Source organism: Trachinotus anak, unplaced genomic scaffold, assembly GCF_046630095.1.
Source record: "Trachinotus anak isolate AG129_WGS33_773 ecotype Australia unplaced genomic scaffold, CSIRO_AGI_Tana_v1 ptg000019l, whole genome shotgun sequence".
NCBI classification, from domain to species: domain Eukaryota; kingdom Metazoa; phylum Chordata; class Actinopteri; order Carangiformes; family Carangidae; genus Trachinotus; species Trachinotus anak.
The window spans coordinates 1,016,086-1,038,992 of NW_027273870.1; the positions used below are offsets into that span (position 1 = coordinate 1,016,086).

Sequence of the window (22,907 nt, forward strand, 5' to 3'; positions counted from 1 at the left end):
TTTTCATTTTTAACCCAGCACCCCCTGATCATCACTACAAAACTGATAAATGACTTTTACAATGAACATTTTGCCTTTCCTCGTTTCCAACATCAGACTTTGTATCACCTTTATATTTCTGAAAAAAAAAAATCAAATAACATAAAATCGACAACCGGAGCATGTTTCTTTGATGAGTAAGATCACACTGAATAACATTGGATCATTTACCTTGAAGCTCTGTGGAATTGTTAAATGCATTTTATCATTTCATTTAATTCAGTGTAATTCACTCACATCCAGGGTGCTGCCAGTTGTTATTGTTACTCTAGAGTCAAACACTGTTAATGTTTACTGTCACTGCTTTGTATGGCTCGCCACCACATTTCCCTCCCTTCATGAGAAGGGGAATTCACAGTCATTAGTATATGAAATGTAAATGAGAGGCAAAGCAGGAGAGGGAAGTAAGGCCAGCATTTCCCTGACTGAGAGCAGGTGTGGAATACGGAGCTCACACAAAACTTATAAACATATTTAATTACATAACTGACTTCATTGAAACTCATCAGTTCTGCTCATACAAATGAATAAAAGCCTTTCTGCAGCAGTTTGCCCTTTACTATACCACACTGCATACAAATACAATTAGTGTTACCCGCTACAGTCTCTCAGGACTTTTAACTGGATACAAAATATTAGAAGACACATCTGTTTTTATTTATTGTCTCAGTACTGCCAGTACCTTTCAAAGTTAACACAACAAATGAACAAAGCCACAACATCTAAACAAAGACAGTTTATTCACAAATGTGAAAATAGCGTGAAAACAAACAGACCAAACAGATGACTTCCTTTCAGGGGCCAACATCCCTTCAAAACGCACATGGAGCCTCTCAAACACGCATAGACACACATAGACACGCACACAATTACTCCCCCACTTACACAATCACTCACACACGCACACACACACACACACACACACACACACACACACACACACACCAGCAGTCTCAGTCATTGTGCTCACACGCACCTCTCTCATACACTTCCTGTTTGTGAACGACTGTGTGTATGTGTGAAGCGCAGAAGTCTTTGAGCGCAGCACAGAGATACAACCACCTCCACGGCAGCTGATTTCACTCTTGTTTGACTGTACTGCTCCACCGTTCCCAGGATGTGGCTTCGTCTGTTAAACCGTGATGTGTGGGGGTGAATGAATGGCAGAAGCACTGAGCTGGAGACACTTTACCTTGGACTCTTTGGACTCTTTAGACAAGTGCAGAGGGAATGGATGCTGGACAGTAAACTGCAGGTAAGACAATGAAGGCAACAATGGGTCCATTGTATTTTGAAGGGTATCTCCTGCATGTGAGCTGGGATAGGGAGAGCAGTCACTAACTGTCAGCCTGATGAGCTGGGGACAGAGTTTGTCTTCTCTGCTAATGTGCGGACTCCTTGACTGACAGGAGGCTTCACTGAAGCATTAACACGTTTGCATTAAACTTGCATGTACGGTAAATGTCTGAGAATATAATGACTTGTGGCTTCAGTCATCTACCTAATATATACACTTTTACACTGTTGAACTTTTGTCTTTAAAGCTGGTTTTGTCAGCGTCGACTCTCCATGTCATCTCGTTTTGACTCATGTAAATGCATTTTATACAATATACAACTTCATTCACTCCGCAATGTGAGACCAGGAGTCTTGTTTTCTGTCAGACGAGCTGATGGGCAGCGTCAGCGTCACAGTGATGGGAAAAGCAGGGCTGACAGCCCCCTTTGGCGTGAACTCACAGACCCCCCCATCCCCTCGCTGTGATACCATTTTGGGAACTTCTGCTTTTTCTGTTGCTCTGTATGATTCATGCCTTTAATAAACAGTGAGGAAGTAGAGCTGGAGAAGCACGTGTTAGGAGCCTGGATGTGTTCTTGCTTTAAAAATGTATGAAAACGGGAAGAATGATTTAAGCCAGTGTGATGTGTTAGTCTCAGATGCCGGTGTCGACACCTTGAATAGCACCATAAGGTTATAAGGGTTCATGATCCCGGGCTGATTTCAGAGGATGTGGTTTGTTTCACTGAGAAGGTGAGGTCCGATCTGAACAATTCAACAATTACAATGTGTGTGGTTATAAACGAACTTCATGCATTAAGTCTGTTTGTGGTTAAAAAAAAAACTGCTGAAGAGTGACAACAAGTGATTCAAGCAAGGAACCCTGTTAACTGTCCCTGAAGTTTTCGATCAGTTTGACATGCCTGAGTCTGTCAGTGGTCTTTGAGGGCTCCACCCCATAGAAACGCTACTGAGCCAACGCCTGAAGTCAACATCCTTTTTACTATGTGAACTAACCACTTGTCAGCCACGTGTGGATTAAAGGTGCAGTATTCATGAAAGGTAACTATGTAAGAAAAGGTGTCAGATCACTTGCAGTATAATTCCAAGAGTCATAAACAGGTGATGTAAATGTAAAAGAAGACGCCAAATAGTGATCCTGTAGGCCTATAACATATAAAATAAAAGTAATATTCTTTTTGGGAAAAGTCCACATCAAGCCATGCGTTGATTCGCAAAATGCAATTTTGCTAACTTTTTTTGTGAGTCCAATACAACAATACAGCTAAATATTTACATAGTCAAGCTGTGTGGCTGCAGCCGTCACTGCCACTTTGAGAGTTTTTTCTGGGATTATACGAAGACAGGTCTTGTGGGGGGTCGACTCTCAAGAGTCACGGCAGTCAAGTCTGAGTCTGTGCACAATTTAGCATTGAAGGTAATAAACTCATCATGGCTTCATGGCTTGCATCCTGCCTGTCAGATGATGACAGACCTTCAGTACAACCGCACAGGAAGGGATCATCTATTCTTCTTAGAAATTGATCAATTATGCAATCAGTTTGAGTACAATCGTCTCATCCTGTTGAGAAATAAAAACTGCCGGAGGAGTGGGGGAGGCTGTGTGTCAGGCTTGAAATTAAAAAGAAAAAGAAAAGGTCACAGATTAATAACTGGGTTGGGGGTTGGAGAGACCACAGATATTCTATATGAGGCTCAGAGACTGTCACACTGTGTTGTTTTCACCTTCAGCAGTATCCCAGTGCAGCACTGTGTTATTCACAACACTGCTTCCTGTTTGTCTCTTTATGTCTGTGGTATCAGTAAAATCTTCATTTTACCTTTATGACACGTTGAGGTTTTTCACCCCCATGTGTGGGCACATATGCATGTGTGTGCACATGCACAACACACCTGTTACAAAAAAAAAAAACGTGATGTAAGCTTTAAAGCACACAACATGTTTTTCTGTATCATAACTTAAACAAATGCAACAGGATATGATTTCCCACCAGAAATCATGGATATATGCTTCCTCCTCTGATGTCGAATAATAAAACTCAGCAGATAAACATTCATTCACTTCTGTTTGTGCAGCAGAGACACTGGCTGCCTGTTATTTCTAGTTAAGTGTCATAATCTGATATTACAGCACCTGATATTTGCATTCATGGTAGTTTCATCCATTATTTTATCAGTTTTTATTGAGGAAGTGAAGACCAAAGCCAATACAGATGGATTTCAAGAGCCACAACAACCTCTGTGTTTTGGTGCTGTACTGTACATGGAGAGAAAATTAATGCATCTCAGTGTATTTTTAAAGCTGATACTTCCTGTTTGATTCTCTTCTATGCAGATGCACACACTGTGGCTATACTTGAATATGTGTTGCGTGAAGAAGGATTATAGGAGATGAGACTGCAGTAAAACAAAGTCAGTCTGGATTCATCACAAGAACAGAATAGCTGCCAAATTACTTTTAAATATACAACACAAAAAAATGGAAATTTGAACATCTACAGGTCCGTTTGATGACGAAGGTCATCAAGTAAATGGACCTTAGGGTGACATTGTTTTATCAGTTTGTCAAAACTGTCTCCAAAGTCACGAATGAACTTCGGAGCTCATCTGTGACGTTAATGTCACTTTTTTACATAGATAATAACAAAACTCCCCCAGCGACTTTATGACACACACACAAACTCCAGCTTAGTTTGCAGCACAACATGAGAGATCTCCTCCATCGAACTGCTGTTCTCACCGGTACCAGTTGTTTGAACTAAAGGGAAGCACTTAGTTACAGCGGAGCTTTAGAGTTGCACCGCTGTTGTTTCCTAAAGCCATAAGAGGCCAGTTCACATCCACTGGGTCAACTCTGCGAGCCAGCAGAGGAAGACTGGATGTGAATATCAGACTCTATCAATCAGGAGGGGGTGGGTGGGAGGTTGGTGAAAATGACGGGCATGCATACTGTACACACACACACACACACACACACATGCACGCAGCCATGCATGCACGCAAGCTCTCCTCCCTGGTCTGTGGGAGTGTATCTGAGGGTCTGATCACACCACAACAATAGGGAGGCACCTGCTTCCTCAGCTGAGCAGGGAAGCTACCTTCCTGTTAGGAAGCAGTTGGTAATGGGATCAGTGGGGGAGATGGGAGAGAGAGAGAGAGAGAGAGAGAGAGAGAGAGAGAGAGACAGGTGGAGGTGCAGCCCTATAGGAACTGCTTGGTTTTGTCTGGGAAATGTTGACACCTGTAACATTAAACAAAGAGGACAAGAGAGACAGACCAGCAGCGGAGGGGAGGACTTGTACTGTGCTGTTTCTCAGTAAACATTTCGATTGGGAGTGGCATGATGTCGCAATAATTAAAAAACTATTGTAACTGTGACAAGATTAAAGCTGAGGAGACATCCTGCAGCGTTCATAGTTTCCACCTGTAGCTATATTTGATGTCAGAGACGATTCTTCATGAGCTACACCTGTGTATGTACAAGCACCTGGGACTGATAAACACTGCGCTCAAAACCATAACCTGCCTACAAACCATCCGCAACATCTAATCTGAAAATGTTGTGCTTGTTCCAGCTTGATCCTGGTAACCGCTGGTCATTGTGGGGTAGATGAGACAGACAGCAGGGAAACAGAAGTTTCAGTGGGTGAATTGTTGTTACGGATTGAATTGTTTGGGATGCTGTTACTGGCAGTGTGGTCAGTGTGATAAATTCATTGTTTTTCTGTTGTCAGGATCTGTGGTTTCTCTCTTTGGTGGCAGATAGCTTTGTTATTGAGCATTAGTGCTCAGCTGATTGACACCATATAGTCTGATTTTTGTTTGCATGGATGTTTGCCTGACTGATGTTGCACCATGACAATATTCGATGTGTGGATAAACTAAATCTTTTTCCTTTGACAACCCGACAAGGCTATCTCTGTGAGGTTGTGGTTAATTCACTTAAAATCCCCCTTTATTTTTCTGGAGTTTGTTTCAAATTGTTCGGCGCCACAAAAACACTTCTTGTTATTGTCTGACTGTTGCAAGTTGTAAGCCATGAAAAAGTGGAAGTGACCTTGTTGACTCGTAGGGATGTGCTGCATACATCCTCTTATGAAACGCCACAGACTCATGCATTTGCAACATGACTAGCAGCAACTTGACGTAAACAACTATGATGACGCTCTGGAGTTGGGATTGAATTTTGCTGTTGAAATCCCAGTTAGAGGACACTGCAGCACCACCCAGATCCCAATGCACCTTTCTTGATGTTATGTTCATTAGACAGGCTTTTATCAGTGTATAATCGCTTTGTTGCACAACCTTTCTTTGAGAATAAAATCACTTCAGTGCCATTCTTGTGTCAAACAAATGCACAATAAGCCTGCTCCTGTAAAGGGGATTATACCAACAGAACTATTACTGCTGGGAGCGATAAACTTTCACTGCGTCACATCACCTCATATAAGGTCCTCACCTCTTTTATTACTTTTACATGTCTCCATTGAACCCCATCCTGGATGCAGGAGTCATCATAGCCCTGACTTATTAGTTCCTTCCACTCTCACCGGGCTCTCATCCAGCTCTGTTCAGCCTCGACAATGACCGGAGCCCCTTAGCACAAGTGTCCAACACGCTCGCCTCCATACCCCTCCATACACCACCTCAGTGCCAGTCAGACCTCTCTAAAGACACAATACCTCTCTGGGGAGGAGGGAGTGCTGAGAAAAAAGGGCTACGTAGATGTGTTGTTTATTTGTGGAGCTGGTGGTATTGTTGTTGAGCGGTAAGTGTAGGAAAAAGAGTGAAGTGGTGGGGGATAATTCAGCTTCATTCCTCTGGCCTCCTGAACCTGGAGCTTCCTGCCCCACTTCTCCACTGGTGTTAAGGATGAGGTCGTTGGGTCGGATGTTTGTACAGTGTGTGTGTGTGTTGCTGCTGTGCATCTCTCTATGAAGAGCAGACACTTGTTTGTTTATGCCCATTTATCTTGAGTTTGCCTGCCTTTAAAAGACGAGTGTGACATTTTTGATGAGAAGATTGACACTAATCTGGTGTCACAATCTGTGCATCAACTAAAGTTCACTTATTTAGATGTCATATCTTGTTTGGTTAATCCACTTAAAGAAAGAGGTGTAAAAGCGACACATTGGTTGCTGGCCTATTTCTTGGATCAGGGTTATTAGATGAGGGGGTGTGAGCGATTGAGTCATTCATTAACACTGTTCATTTATATCTAGCTTTCATATGAAGTGGGGAATTTGTCACACTCTCTGGGGAAATTTTGAGAACATGTAATCTGACAAAAACAGTTTTTGATGTCATTGCTCATTTCTGTCCGTGCTCTGACTTCAGTCTGTCAGCAACTTTGTTGCAGATTTCACTGACAGATGTTAATAAATTGCTCGTTCAATCAATCATGTAAAGAAAAGAGTTGTGCCACAGCCACTAAATTTAAGTTAGTGTTGTGTTCCAGTGCTCTTCACATCAGTAATATTTGTAAAGTGCTGTAACATGCTCATGTTTTCAATTATGATCAGTTATCAAACACACAAAATGCCTATTTTTCCTCATTGAAACAAGCTCATAAATTCTGTATGTACATTAAATCAAATTAATATGCTCAAAATAAATCAGGGTTTGTGACTTAAAGGAAACTATGATTAAGCCATCAGCAACACGTGTCAACAAAAAATCGATCTGATCTAAGATCTAAAACAGAAAACCTTTAAAAAACTTTTGCTTTCTTTAGGGAAGTTTTTGTTCTGCTTCTTAGATGAGGACATTTCCCAGTATTTGCGCGCATGTCCTGTATTTGCATGGAAAAACTCTGATATGAGGAAAGAGAGGCTTTAGAGATATATTAAGCAGCAACATAATGCAATATCAGCAACCTCGTACATTTCCTTCCGACCACTTTTTAATGACCTTTCAATGCATGTTTCAGTAAATTCCAGTATTAGTCTAAATCACAAATGAATTCAGTCTCCTGCAGCATCTTACACATCAGTTTCTTCATCAGCTCCAGGTATGTGTGCCGTCGAATGTCTATTTACATTTGTAGACAAAATAGATATTGTTTTTATTTATTTAGTTTCATATTAATGAATCTCATTCACTCATATGCTATTTAGCCAGTCACCCAAGTTTTATGAACTGAAGGTTTTAAAATGGAATTAGAGAAATTTTGACTTTTTTTAGACTTGGTCATGGTTTCCAGTCTCCTCACTCCTGAACTCAAGCAGCTGGAACAATAAATGTTCATAAAAGATGGAGATCTGGTGGAATTAAGGTAAAAAGAAGGTGGAGCAGGGTGCAGGTGATCAAGACTCCCCAGTGAAGGGTGATACATGTATGTGCATATTGTGTTGACAACAACTTGCTTCTTTAAAGATGTTATTCTGTGAGCAGGCTGATCAGGGGCACAAGCAGTCGCCCCACAAAAACACCTGTGCAATCTCCAGGGGAATTCATAGGTCTTGCAATGTGGGAGTTACCAGTAAAGAAGTGGTCCACTGCCAATTTGAAGCTTTGACCAGCTTTTGGTTTTGGTTGATTTGTGCCACAAATGTCAAAGTGTGTCATTAAACACCTGTAACCATGAATGTTGTTTATCTACTCTAAACACAGCCACGATTTATAAATCTGTTTCATCACTTTTATAAGTGACTGATGGGACGGCCCTCGTATCTTGTTATGCATAGATCCTCTGACGAGTCGTGCTCATAACAGAACTGAAACAACTCGCCACACCTGGGTTGTCCTCAGTTGCTGCATACATAAAACACAGCCAAATGCAATGATAAACTGAGAGTTGAAAAAAAGTGAAGTTCAGCACATCCTTGTGTCTTCAGTGGTGAAGCTGTGATGTACTTACAAAGCTGTGGTAAGACTGGAATTACACGTTTTCTCACCGGCTCTCCAGTCTACAGCCTTGTCTCACATCTCTGCTAAATGTGAAACTGATTTTTCATATGATATGAATGTGGACTGTTTTTTCTCTTTCAACCTGCCATGAAAGTCATATTGGGAAAATCGAGGACTTGTTTTGGTTTGTTGAGATGTTGCTGTCAAAGCTTGTTGAGTAATGTTTAAATGTCATGAATCCAACACAGTAATTACTGAGGTACGGACTCACTGTACCTCTTTGGCTGCCAGTTGTGTTTACGCTAATTACTGACTCTTCATCTGTGCTACAAGTAAGTCAGTCTGTGAATGAGTATTGTCGGCTAGTTTGTTGATTTTATTTTTAATTCTGGTGATAGTGGACAAGAGTTTCTTTTTTTCAGGAGTTTCAACAAGGCTTGTGTTTGTAGAAGTTTATGAACTGTCAATCCTTCCCCCAGTTTTTGTGGTTTGTGGAAGGAGATAACTGACACTGAGCTGGAGGTAGAGGTAGTTTGTTGTTGCTGGATTTAATATTTTAAATCAACTTGATTGTCAGGCGAACACGTTTCAGTTGAAAGAGCAGGTGCTCAATCATAAAAGTTGTACTTCATGTGATGTTTCAGGGACCATGGTGACAAAACAGAAATACGAGCAGCCCCAACTGTTTTTCCTTCCTCTCAGAAATATCCCTTTATGTTCTTCATGTCTTCTTGACTAATTTTCATACATACCGGGGGATCTGCTTCCATGCAAAACAGATGAGATAACACACTGTCCATGAAAAGTGTATGTGTGTGTGTGTGTGTGTGTGTGTGTGTGTGTGTGTGTGTGTGTGTGTGTAAACAATATAGATAATGTCCCACTGATTACATAAGTGGGGATGGAGTTATGTATCGTATTTTGATATTTAATGTCAGGTGCCTCTGCTGTCCCTCCACAGAAGCTGAGTGGTGAAGATGCAGCACACCTCGTGTACAGAGGACAGGATCCAGCACGCTCTGGACAGGTGTCTGGATGGGCTGAGACAGAGCCCCACGGCAGCACACCACTGGAACGGTAAGATGAGGACCACGGCGGATACTGGCTCGTGCTGAAAAAAGCATTTAGTCAGGGCATGTGACAGTGACTCATGTGACGACAACGAATTCAGTTTCTGCACCGATAAAATGATGATGTTTGAATTTCTATGGGGATTGTGACCCAATACAGAAGCAGATGTGTTTTTAACACGTGGCTTCTACATTTATTTAATTAATGAAAGCAATTTTTAATCTGCATCATCGTCCAGATCTGCTTTAAAAAAACTGTAACACAGTGAGTGATAATCTTAATGTTCAATATGTTCAAACTAAAATATTCATCCACTGATCAGCTGGAGTCACATCAAAATCATATCATGTGTTCTTTGGTCCACGGCTGGTTTAAAATCCGTTAACATTTTTTTAGATTACTATAAAACAGTTAGAAATATAGAGAGGAAATGTCAACAGAATGTCCTTGGCAGAAATTGGGAAATAAGGTTTATAGAGTAGCTCGAGGAAGAAAGTGACAGTAGACATTTTGACGTGCTATAGCAGAAAATGCACAGAAGTATTTAATAATGTTATAATACAATCGTGTGCTGGTTCCCTGGAAGAACTCAGACACTCAGTGTTATTGATCCAGCTGTGCATCTCCTGCTATCAGGAATCAGGATGTCTGATATTGTTGGGTTGGTAGTTCAATCCCAGCTCCTTCTGAGCACATGTGTGTCAGTCCAATTAATACAAATCCTAAAATATATTTTTTTTATCTGGCATGCAAATGTCATGGTGGGGTCAACCCTACTTCTAGGAAGGTAAAGGCAACATGTTTTCTCAGAAGTTTCAGTCTCAGTAAACACATTTAGATGTGCTATGTGCTGTTTACAGAGGGCGGTTGTTTGTTCTCACTTTCTCGACACAAGGACGGTGTGTGACAGGCGCACACTCTGTCAGCACACAGAGCGAATGAGCCTCTGAGCCTCTGAGCGTGTTGTTGGTGACATTATTGCTGTAAGATCATCAGAGAAATGTGATATTTGGTGCTGGAGGAAGTTGTGTGAATAGACAGCTGGGAGGAAGTGGTGGCACACACCGCAGTGTATGAGTGAGACATCATGAGGCAGGAGTTACTGTGGTGCAGGGTGTAAAAACAGAAGAGTGTAAGATTAAATCTACCTCCCGCACATCAACCAGTGCCGGAGAGAGTGAGGCATGCTCGTACAAACGCACTCTCAGTTAGACTTGGATCATGTGGTTTTGACATTTAAAACGTGTTCACTGAAGCTGAAGCTGAAGCTGAAGCTGACATTTGGTTCACACGTTTCATGTCTCCTTCTCCTCCTCACTGCTTTTCCATGGCTCCAGTGCGTGTTTGGAAGACTTCCAGGGATGTGTGCTGTGTTGTCCAGCCTTCTGCTTTAGAGATAATCAAATTTACATCTCAGCAGGATCATTCAAAGCTTTAAGCCTCATTTCCTGTACTGGCATCTTATCAAAATTAACCTGTAGAGCTCGCCACTGAACACTCATGATGCAAATACATCTCTGACCTTTAAATAGACTCAGCACGCCGCTTTTCAGAGATTGTTAGATAACACTCCTGGGTGTAAAGGGCGTCAGAAAAATTCAGCAACTGACAATAACGTTTCTGCTTGGCCTGAACAACTGCTGATGTGTGACTTCCTTGGAAACAGAACTCCTTGGAGATGCACCATGAGCTGTTGAGGCCGAGGGATCAATGGAAAGTAAAGTGTGTGTGAAGAGTCGGCGATCACTTTCAGTTGTTTGTGTGTGGCAGACTTCAGATTGGTGTGGTTTAGACACTGCACACTCAGCTCTCTCCCAATATTTTATCTCATGTTTCCATTTCACACTCTAATAGAAACCTTGCCATCAGAGCTCTATGAAACAATGCATCTCCTCTCTTCACATCCCAACACTATTGCAATTAACAAAAAGTCATTTTTGCTTTCTATAACCAGGCTGATAATGTTTTGTGAATCTAGTTCCCATTTATTTTGAAAGTTTCTAGTATAAAAAAAAACTGTTAACTGTTTTCTTGCAACAGGAAATCCATCCTGCCAATTCTGTACATGTACAAACATCCTATCTGAAACACTGAACAAAAGGTGATAAAACACACCCTTGAAGTGCACCAGAACCTCCTGCAGTTTTGAGCTTTAAAGCCCTTTTGTGAGTTGTTGCACACCTTGTTTGGTTCATGGTTGACCCCTGACCCGAACGCAACACTGTGTGAGGTGATACCCACCACAAACATGTAGTGTTACATTCGCTTTCATTCTTATCATTTGTTGCATTTGTAATGAAATGGCTCAACTGCAGTTTCAGGTTAAAATAAAACGTAGAATAGAACTTCTGCGAATCTGTTCACGTGCTAAAAAAACAACAACAAACTGCTGCTTTAGTTGAATGTTTCCACATATTGGTGATGTGGTTGTGCAGAACAGTCAAGTTAAGCTTAATGAAAACTTCATTCTCATGAGAGTGAGCTCATAGTACGATTATATAACAAGACAAATGTCCACTGATAAATATGTGGAGTCAACTTTGTTTACCTGCCTATAAATATCCGATACTGTATATATCTGTTCTTTCTGCTTTATCACTGAGTATCTTGCACACCACCTTACATCATACGCTTCGCCTGAGTGGCCATCACTGTGCTGTATGTGCACAGACGTACTCCACTGTTCACTTGAAGTCCCAGCAGGCTGGTTCCTCATGACCTGTAGCTTATACACAGATGCTTAGAAATACCAGTACAGCCTGTGCTCTCAAAACCTTTCACAGACGACGCTTCCCCGTGTTGAGACTTTAGGAAAAAGCCTTTTACCGTTTCTCTTCCACATGGAGCAGTGTACATATTGATATCATTGCCGGTGCTCCTCTTTGATTCACGACGCTGCTGAAGGATTTGGAGTAAAGCACTCTCAGACATTGTTTATGATTTGAACAGGAAGTCAAGTGATTTCTATGCTTGTTTTTCTTTGTGTGATACAGTTTCATAGCTGTCTGTTTTGTGTTATGTTGCTTTCTTGACAAAGCCAACACAAGACCTGACCCAAATATGTTGTGCGACGCAGCGTTGCTCAAATCCAACACAATGAAACATACTTTAACAGATTTTTGAGGTTTCATCATGCTCTAGGGCTTAAGATAACACTCTCTGCCTTGTGGCTTCTTTATCTCCTTTTATGTGTCTGTGTATTGAACTTGTTTACATGAAAATACATGTGTTGTGTTTCAGTGCTGATGTGCTCAGCGGGTCAGTCGATGAACCGCTGGAGCCTGGAGGAGCTGGTGAAGAGAGACCCCGAGAACTTCCTCATCCTCTTACAGCAGATCATCATAAAGACCAAGGAGGTGAGAGGACAAAGGGCAAAGGTCATGGTCAAAAAGAACATATCGTCCACTGCGTGGGTGTCCTAACACCACTGCTCCTTGTCTGTCTGTGTGTTGATGTCCAGGTTCAGGAGCAGTGTCAGTATGAGCTGGTGGCTCCTCTCGCTATCATGTTCTTCTCCACGCTGCTTCAGGTACGATCCCTCTTCATCCGCGTCATCAAAACATTTCACCTTTCATCACCTCTCAGTGTCATTCACAGTGTTTCACATGTGTACGAATATCCTCCATCCAAAAGGTCAATTAGTTCCTCAAATCAAACCACTGCAGCGTTTGCTTGAAGTATTACTGTGAGAAAATCGTCTAACACAGTTGCAAAAACATTACATAGCACAGCATTTGCTTGCTCGGCAAAAACCCTCTGGTTTATACACAGTCCAGCTATTGTGCATTCACACTCCCTAAAGTCAAGCGGCCCATATTAAGGTCACTAGAAAACTTCTGACTGATTTATTGTTGGAAACTGAAATAACATATTAAGGCTTTTCTGTGCCGACATGGAGCTGCTGCTCTTTCCAGCAAATTTAATACAAGGTTTGAGATAAATAACACAACATCAAGGGCTTGAAAGTGTTTTTTTTCTATAGGAACTGAGAAACCCAGAGTTTGGTTTGAGCTGTGTAGCAACTTACAGTGTTACAGCTTTGAGGTTTTGTAATCATGCGACAATGTGCCTTTGGTTGTTTGTCATGAAACCTGTATATAACAACACTGGAGCATGAATGAAATAACATCACATCATCACAGCAAACCGAATTAATTAGCTCATGTGGTTTGTAACATGTTTTCCGTAATTTAACATTGTACAGTATTGAAATGAATGACAAGAATAAGATCAAATTTGTCAATATTGTTGTGACATTGTTAGATAAAATTGTTATATAAAGTTAATTAGGTCAATATCAGTAGGTCCCTGCTAACATGTCTGGCTTGTGCTTTTGTTGCAGACACCGTACTGTCCTCCAGACACAGAGCTGCTGGAGGAGGCTGTGGAGGTGTTTCGCTGCTTCCTCACCTGGCCTGAGCCTTACTGCAGTGTGTGTAAAAACCTCCTGTCCACACTACAGCTGGAGATCAAGGCCCCAGGTAACTGAGGAGTGAATCATTCATTTTAAAGGCCTCTCTCTTTCTCTGTGTGTCTGTTTGACTCTGTCTGACTCCTCACTGTCCCTGACACATGTTCTTTAGCTTCATACAGTTTTCCCAACCCTTGTAGTCGCCCTCCCCCTAGTGACGAGTCAAAGAAATGCATTTCAGCGACATAAACAGCAGCGTCAACAACAGCAGTGAGAGGAAGCTGATAAGGCTTCGGGTTGAACTGGACACTTCTTCATGCTAATGAGATATTGTTTGAAAGCGGATGTAACTTCACAATTTACGAAACAGAAAAGCAGAAGCCACCTGTGAACACCTACGCTGACATTACCAGGAAGGGTCACAGGAAGTGGCAAAAACACATCAACAGACTGAATGGATGCATTTGAATGAGGCTTTTTTTTTTTATCATCAATGTGATTCATTACGATCCCTCAGACAAGACAGAGTCTGGACTTTTGTTTTGTTTGAATTCATTCAAAACTTAAATGAGTTGCACTTTGTTACACCATTTTTTGCAGTGTTTCAAATATAGATATGAAGCTGTTATGGATATTCTGGTTGCCACTAACCCTTCATCTCTCTGCAACTACTCCAGCAGGACACTGTCATGAATAACACTGTGCTTCTCTTCAGTTGTTTGGTTAAAAACCACCCACGGATCAAATAAAAATACTTTTCTATTTTCCTCACAGGGATTTCTTTTCAGAGACTGGTGAGAGAAGAGCAAGGTCTGAACACCTCCAGCCTGTGCTCCAAGACCATGTAAGTCCAATTTCCACAGACACTAGAAAAAGAGAACGTACTGTCTGGGCGGTGTGTATTCAAAATTCAGCTTCTATAGTGGACTGAAAATCTTACACTTTGCGCTGTAACGTAGCCAGTGTTTCCGTGATTAATAAGGATTTGAGATATTCAGGTATTTGTATATGGGTCAATGACATATAAGGATTTTCAAAACGCACAAAATAAGGATATTTATTGCACTTCAAATATTAAGAATGTTGAAGACACATAAGTTCATTAAATTTCAAATTAAGTGATTTTAGTGTTGAAGATGAATTGGCCTTGGCCTTAAAAAAATGTAATTTGGTACGATTGTGATTGATTTTAAAATCATTTGATTTTCTCACGAGTGTTTAGAAGCAAAGTACCATCTTAAATGTACTGAACTGGAATTATTTTTCCTATAAATTACACAAAATGGATATAAATGTATTAAAAATACCATTCTCTTAAGCCCGTTGTATTAGTGATTAATATTTCAGCCACAGAAATTAGAAATTTTATTTTGAATTTAATACAGTTAGTCCCATTAGAAGTCGCACTACATGATATTTTGACACTTTAAATAACAGAAAAATTACAAATAACTAAAGGTTTTTTTTTAAAGTGAGCACATACATGGGAGAGTTACTACTTATATATTGTACCTTTTTGTGAATTTTAACCTCTTTTTAACTGAAAAAACTACACAGAAAATTTAGGCAACACATCATTGGCCCATATGTAAGGAGTTCACTGCGTGTAAGGAGAACATCTTTCTACTTCATTTCCTACTTCATACTTACTTCCCTTCTTCAGCAAAGTTCATACTGTGTGTTATCTTTTCACTCTTGTACCTTCTGCTTTCTTGTTAAAATGGACAGTTTTTTTTAATCCATACAGTTCTGTCAGTAAGTTTATCTGATCTGATGTCTATACTTTTAAATAAAAAAGAAAAAAAAAATGAGCGCTGAGTCTCCTTAAGTTAACAGAGTGACTGAAATAAACCACTGGTTAGAACATACTGCAGGTTCATAACGTGGAAAGTCCCTCTTCATCCCCTTCTTCATGCATCAGACCCCACCACCACCACCGTAGCATCCTGTTAGCATCTTCCCCCATGTGAATTTGTGTACACGTTCACACGTTACCAGTGAAATCATGTGTCTGCTGCCTGCAGGACTGTGCTGCTGATGAAGCCGGGCGAGGTGCCTGCGGACTTTCTCTCAGTGGCTGAGCAGCTCAGTCGCATTCAGCACTCGCAGAAAGAGACCTACATGACCCTGATCAAACACGCCTTCCAGTCCACACTAGGCACCAAATACCCTCTACATAGTATCCACACAGCCCTGCAGGTATGTGCTCACAGCAGTGGTTCAGGGGCACCAAGAGATTGTTCTCAAAAACAATAAAAATTGTATTTTGAGAATAAATTTGTGTTTAAAATGAGTTTTAACTGAAATCTGACCTATCAATTAAAACTATTAATCCCTTTAAACCTTCTTTGTATGCATCTACAATGAATACTGGTAGTTTATAATATAATTGCATAAAGGCTTTGCATTATATTACCATGTAAGCAACATGAAGGAAATGTGCAGCACAACATCTACCATACACACTATACATGTAATTATTTCAAGTTTTAGAAGTGTATTTTTACTAAACCATATTTGACAACTGATTGCAGGGAAAAACTGTGTCTGAACTGGGTGAGATCTTCTCCACTGTAAGTGATGTCTTAGAGAAGGCCGCTGCCATAAGTGACCCTCTGAAGGGACGCAGTCATGTGATCCAGGGGCTGGAGGAACTGAGGGAGAGGATGAGAATCCCGGCATCCAATGGAAGGAAGTCTGATGGTACGAGAGCAGATTCCATGAGGATATGGGGGGATATGGATATCACATGATTTTGATATCTCAGTTTCCAGTAAATGTTGCTCTGACAGGTTATTTTGCTTTTGTTATTTTCCCATCCTCCCTCGCAGGAATGCTACAGACGCTACCGCTGCCTACAGCCAAGTGTTACATGTTTCACTGGGAAAAAGATAACTTTGGTAAAGTATTCAGAATGATACTTTATTACTTACGTCTGTGCCCTGGGGCCTATTGTCCCATCATCTATCAGTACTCCTTCGAGCACCGTGAAATCTACTTTCAGTTTTAATATGACAGACATACTAACCATACTTCCCAGATAAAGTTATAGTAGAACGATCACAGTGAGCATGATAACATGAATACTAAGCTCCCTGCGCTTTTGCTCCACTCTATGTGATTGATGTCTGTCTATTTTGATTCCTGCAGATGTTTTGAACACCCTTTTGGAGCATGACCCTGACGATCCCATCACTAACGGGGAGGCCGAGGAAGAAGAGGAGGTGGACACTGATGATGATGAAGATGATGTTGATGAGGAGGAAGATGCAGAGGAAGAGGAGGAGGAAGAAGACAAAGACGAGGAGGAGCATGGAGTGGAGTCGCCTGCGATGTCTATCACCCCTCATATCTACAGCAAGCACCGTGACTCCACCTTCTCCACCATCTCCTCCGTGTCCACCGCCTCCAAAGACTCCATGTTCTCCACCTTGTCTGTCACCTCAGAGTCCTACACTTCGTCGCTCTTCTCCGTCACTTCTGCAGCTGACAGTGACTACTTTGAAGATTTCGATGAATATAGTTGCTCTTCTCCTGTCGCAGAAAAATGTTCGCCAAAGTCTACCAAAGCTTCAGCTCGGCTCAGCCAGCACTTTTACAGGCTCTTCATCAAACCCAAGAGCCCTCGGTCGCTGTCCCGGGCGAAAAGCTTAGGAAACACAGAATCAAAAGACCTTTCAATGGTGCGGGAGAAGCGCTCCAACTCTCTACCACAGCAAGTCAAGTTACGTAGTCCTGAGCCCCTACTGCAGCCACAAAGTCAAACTCTTAGACATGTCTGCTTCAGGAGGAGGCCTATCCTCAGCAGCGATGAGGACAGTAAGAATACTACACTGAGGGTGGTTGTGTTTGGTGCTGATCATGTAGCAGGGAAGGTGGCCCGAGCCTACAACAGCCTGAGGAGGAAGGAGAGTGCATGTCCACGTCTCAGCAGGGCCTTCAACCTTCAGTTCTACTTTGTGCCTGTGAAGAGGGACTCTGCTGGAGGACCAGGGACTCTGAAGTCCCCAGGTCCTGTGGTTCAAACTGGAACTCCAAAAGGAGTGACCCTGTCTAATGTAAGAAGAATAACACCCCGATCTAACCTCAAACACTGAACAAAATGTTTTGTTTATAATATTACAATTCAGTCAAAGAGTTTGAGTTGTGTAACAGATTCTGACATGGCTACAACTCCACAGTTCGGTTTTAATTGTTGCTTTTGCTAAAGCAGGGTCTTCACCCCACGAGCACAGGGGACAGTACTAATGACATCGCCCATCTCCTCGGTATGTTGGACCCTTGGTACGAAAGAAACACCCTTAGCCTGCTCAACTTGCCGGCCAACGTCGTCTGCCAGGTACGACTGGAATCTGACCAAACATAATCCAAAAGTCTAACATTCACGTTTATCCAACTGAGAACGTGACTGATTGGAGTTGTTACCAGACATTTCAACAATGTCTGTTTTTGTTCAGGCTCTACCTATAATTTATAACCCTGCAGTGTATTTGCAGTAATTGTTACATTTTGTTTTACTCATCTGCAGCAAACCTCAAAGACAGAGTCAGACTCCTATGATAGTTCATATGAGCAGCGTCTACCCATCCTGGCCGACTTGGTCCTGTACTACTGCCGCTATGCTGCACGGCCAGCTTTGATACAGCTCTATCAGGCTGAGGTCAGACAAAACACACACACACACACACACACGTAATACATTACATGCATCCATGCCATGCAACTCCTCTCTTAAGCTTCTGCTACAAACCCGTGTCAAAGGAAGCCTTGGTATCCAGATCTTGGCACACTTGTAAATACAAACAGGAACCTGATGCTCTCTGGGTAATTAACACAAAAACAGTGTTTCTACTTCAGTGAGTGATTGAGAATCTTTTCATGTTGTAGTTGACGTTAGCTTGTGGGCAGAGGAGGACCGAGGTGTTCGTCCACTCCCTAGAGCTGGGTCACACTGCAGGAACACGAGCCATCAAGGCCATGGGTGAGTGAGGCCGACACACACACACACACACACACACACATACACATACACATATCCTAGCAACGATGCCACAATAAATAAAACCCTCCACTTTTTCCATGCAGTGAAATGCATCATCAGTAATTATGAGGTAAACACTGGACTAAATTTATGGTAGAGGAACATCTGCTATTTCTATATCATGATTCAGTCCACTTCTACTTTTCTGGTTTCACTCGTCACCACCACTTGCACTTCTGATTTTTCATTTCCTTTGAGAAGTAAAAATTCAGGGAAAGCTGTTTGTGCCTCATGTCCAGTGGTGGTTACTGTGGACTGAGCTTTGTTCCATTACTCACAGTGTTCTTCACATAAAACAATCTAGTTTTGTATTTGCAATTTACAACAACATTGGCTGCTATCTTATGTTAAAGTTGTATTTAATATTTTTGTAGCTCTATGATGAACTGAATAACAGTGCCGCTACTCTCACATGGATTACTAATGTGTGTGTGTGTGTGTGTGTGTGTGTGTGTGTGTGTGTGTGTGTGTGTGTGTGTGTGTGTGTGTGTGTGTTTTACTCTCTGTATATAGGCGCTGCCAGTAAACGGTTCGGTATTGACGGCGACCGAGAGGCAGTGCCTCTGATGTTGGAGGTGGTTTATAACAGGGTGAGGTTAATTATCTTTTTGGAGGCAGTGCAGGTTTCACTGTTTATCCAATTTTATCTGGTGTCAGCTGTGGACACTTCTCCACAGGAACTGACACAGTAAAATTCAGTGACAAACAGAAAGTCTGCATAACAGCATGCACATGTACCCTGTGCTGACAAAGCAGGAGCTTTAGCCTCTCTGGTTCCTGTGGTATAAAGCATTACTGGTCAGACTGATAAACCTGATGTTTATTTTTATTGATGTTGTAGTAGGTCTGTATATAACACTGCAAGTCTGTTTTTTTTTAATTGTGTGTGTGTGTGTGTATAGTTTCAAAGCAGCAATAATCTTATCCTCCCTTCTCCTCTTCAGGTGGTGATTAGTGGGAGAAATCAGTGGAAAAGAGAAACAAAACTCTGTACTTCAGTAAACTTGACCAAAGCATGCAAGAACCCTGAGGAACTAGGTATGCTGCTGGTTACAACGATACATGGATAAGTCAGTGAACTGTTTAAAATAGAGCTCGACTCAGGAACAGGCCCTCACCTTATTATTATTGTTTATGTTGGGATCTGAGGCATCATATTTTTCTTTTAAAATCCTTAATTAAACTCATAGATGTTGTTGCTGTTGGTTATGTTAATCCTGAAATTCCTTGTTTACGTTGTGATACCTGCATTAGGTGACGATGAAGCATTTACTCAGGTGTGTAAATGTTCCCATAATTTAACTAAAACGATCTCCGTCAGATTCAAAGATGGAGTGCCTGCAGCTCACAATGACTGAGGTGCTGAAGAGACAGAACGGCAAGAGCAAGAAGGGCTATAACCAGGTGAGCTTGACGTGAGATCAGTCTGTCTCGGTGGTTTGTGGTTTTTTTTTTTAAAAGCGCTGGAGCAACGTGCTTTCACAAACAGCTCTGAAACGCATTCTCTATTTCAAGACAGACACCTCAATACATCCTGGACTGCATCTCAAACTCTTCTCAAATTAATCTGTCATCTCACATATGTTGAGAGCAGAGTTTTTCACACTGACAGCTTGATGGAACAAAAAGCCACAACACACAGTCTGTTTTTGCTCTCCTGTGTTTTGGCAATAATGTTGTTTGCTCAACACTGTAACGTGATCTCTTAACCTCGTTTAGATTTGGAGCTTTGATTTGTAATAGTCATTACACAGCTCAGCAGAATGTAGACCTATTTAAATGGTTGATGTTTAGCTCAAGGCTTTTTTTGGTGCAACTCCAAGAGACAAAATCAAGAAAAAGAAAATCAGACAAGCTGCAAAAGCAACGAATATTATATAAAATGATATGTAAATACATCTCCATGGTTTTCAAGTTTTCTTTTCCTGCAAAATGTGTATTCATGAGTTGCAGTGCATTCAGATTTGTGCCTTCCCTCTGTAGCAACTGAACGTGACGGAGGTGAAGGTGGACAAGGTGCAGGTCAGCGGTGCTGAAAACACAACCTTTGCTGTGTGTCTGGACCAGGATGAGAAGAAGATACTACAGACTGTCACCAGGTTAGTTCAGATAACCACACACACACACACACACACACACACACACACACACACACACACACACACACACGCACACACAGGAATTGATGCAGACATGTACAGTGTCTGGAAAGAAGTGGTGCACCACTAACTATTTGATCTTTCCAATAAGACAAAGTAGTGATAGCTCCTCCGAACAAATACCGTCTTCACATCTTCATCAGGGAAATGTTTCGTGTGACGGTAATAAAGGCAAACGTATGTAAACACAATTATAGATGAAAACATCTTTCAGGAGTTTCACAATGTCAGAGATTTCTCATCACGATGACAGACTCACTATTGTTGTAGTCTCACTGCATTTTCTTAACTCACCTGAATCCTGTGCAGCCACAACTCAGTTTCCTCTCAGAATCATACATGAAAAGAAAAAAATACACACATATTTACACCATTCATTCACAACCCTGTTATTATTTATCTAACGCACATGTTTTCCTTTGTCCCATCAAGGTGTGAAATATCAGTGTGCTATAAACCTGACAGCTCCACTGACTGGAGACTAAGAAAATCCCGGACCTCAGCTCAGATCCAGCCTCTCCACCCCACCTTCTGCTCCCTCCTCTGCCTGCCCATAGTCACTTTCAGCGGGGCGCTTCCCTGAGGCTGCTGACCACTGGTTTGAGGAGACTGAAAGGAGAGAATCTGTGCACTGTTGTTCATATACTCTGAGGAGGAGAGCACAGAATGTACTGTCTTATCATATCTGCCTGGCGTCTTGAAGCCAGTGTAGTTAAGTTCACATGGTGGTGGCCTCAAACAGCAGCAGGTCACAGCTGTTGGAAACACATGGATGTGAGCAGAAGGGGTCATCAGGAAACTGCAGACCTGGCTGGCCTCTTCATACAAGCACAAGCCAAGAAAGAAAAAAACAACTACAGACACAACAGTTGAAATGACGACGAGTCCAGTTTTTTCTGTACCAAGCAATAATTGACTATAGTGAAGGAAACTGCTCAAGTTTCCTTCAGGTTTCAGTTCCTCTTTTCCTTTTTCGCAGAGAAGTGACATTAGAATTTCACCTGTCAAACAGGGTGAATCTACAGAGTCTCAGCTGGGATGGCATCTAAACTGTCAAGACAAATATGTTGTAGTAAGCCCGGGTCACACCGGGCGATGGCATGTAAAAAAGAATTTTGACACCTGCTGACAAGACTGTACCGCCTAATAGTCGAGCTATTATTGGGGGCAATTAATGGACTATATCTGAGAACGGACACTATGCATTTAGACATGTAAATATGTTTGTAAAATATTATACTGGTTACTGTAACATGAATGTCACACCGTGTCTGTTTATTTCTGTTCTACATGGGCACATTCTGGAGTTATAAATATGCCCAGCAGGGGGCTCTGTTGATGTTCCACTGGACTTCAGCTGAAGTTCGGACTAATCTACAGTTGTTGACACTTGGAGCAAAGTGTAACGTTGTAATATCTGTAATGTAGCTTATGTATAAACCATATTTTAATGACAACATTCATTTCATCAAGAGCACAGATGGAACATATGAAATTCATGATATGGTGCTTTGAAATACATTTGAATGCACATTTTTCTTTGTGGAAAATAATTTTATTATTTCACTTTGCATATTGTAACAATGACATTTTATTTTTAATCTAACTGTTTTGATGCTGTAATGGGATAATACCCTGATCACCTCAAATAGTAGCACTGCATACACATTTCTTTTTATGGATCAAAGCACTTGAACATTAGATTAAATGAATTAGGTACTTCTATGTTCAGATTAATGCCTGGCATTACTGCCCTCTACTCCTCTTACATGTCTTTTCTGAAATATTACAGATGCAATATCGGTTTTATAATTGTATGTGCATTATTCATGTAAAGGAGACATTTCAAATTCAGTAATTATTAAAATATATGTCTTCAAATTGTGAAGTGTCGTCTCGATTTTTGCATTCATTCACACATCAGCACTAAAAATCTAACCACAGAGATCATCTATCCATCTGTCCCGTGTGAACCCTGAAGCACCTGTGGAGTAAGGAGGGTTTTTATGGAGACGTCTGCTGATTGTTTCCGGACGCA

The 22,907-nt window shown here is 41.4% G+C and overlaps 1 protein-coding gene across 2 annotated transcripts; it reads left to right on the forward strand.

Annotated features, from left to right (window-relative positions):
• Positions 1-1,066: 1,066 nt before the first annotated feature.
• Positions 1,067-22,750, forward strand: pik3r5 (phosphoinositide-3-kinase, regulatory subunit 5). Of its 2 annotated transcripts, none has more exons than XM_071504163.1 (18): positions 1,067-1,294; positions 9,149-9,264; positions 12,499-12,614; positions 12,719-12,787; positions 13,601-13,739; positions 14,444-14,513; positions 15,694-15,868; positions 16,204-16,372; positions 16,501-16,569; positions 16,820-17,727; positions 17,883-18,008; positions 18,198-18,329; positions 18,557-18,650; positions 19,224-19,300; positions 19,655-19,748; positions 20,032-20,114; positions 20,694-20,809; positions 21,302-22,750. In XM_071504163.1, exons 2-18 carry the CDS (start codon positions 9,165-9,167, stop codon positions 21,450-21,452), a joined length of 2,688 nt encoding a protein of 895 aa, XP_071360264.1. In that variant the 5' UTR covers positions 1,067-1,294; positions 9,149-9,164; the 3' UTR covers positions 21,453-22,750. The 2 variants fall into 2 exon arrangements, with proteins under 2 accessions (XP_071360264.1, XP_071360263.1); XM_071504162.1 differs by having other exon boundaries at positions 1,153-1,294; positions 17,880-18,008; positions 21,302-21,602.
• The last annotated feature ends 157 nt before the right edge of the window (positions 22,751-22,907 follow it).

What these genes read in the sequence shown, in the direction of transcription:
- pik3r5 (XM_071504162.1), top strand. Translation starts at nt 9,165, where the DNA reads ATGCAGCACACCTCGTGTACAGAGGACAGGATCCAGCACGCTCTGGAC. An exon ending in CAATGGAAGGAAGTCTGATG is followed by an intron (nt 16,373 to 16,500) that starts GTACGAGAGCAG and finishes CCTCCCTCGCAG; the next exon opens with GAATGCTACAGACGCTACCG. An exon ending in AAGGAGTGACCCTGTCTAAT is followed by an intron (nt 17,728 to 17,879) that starts GTAAGAAGAATA and finishes CTTTTGCTAAAG; the next exon opens with CAGGGTCTTCACCCCACGAG.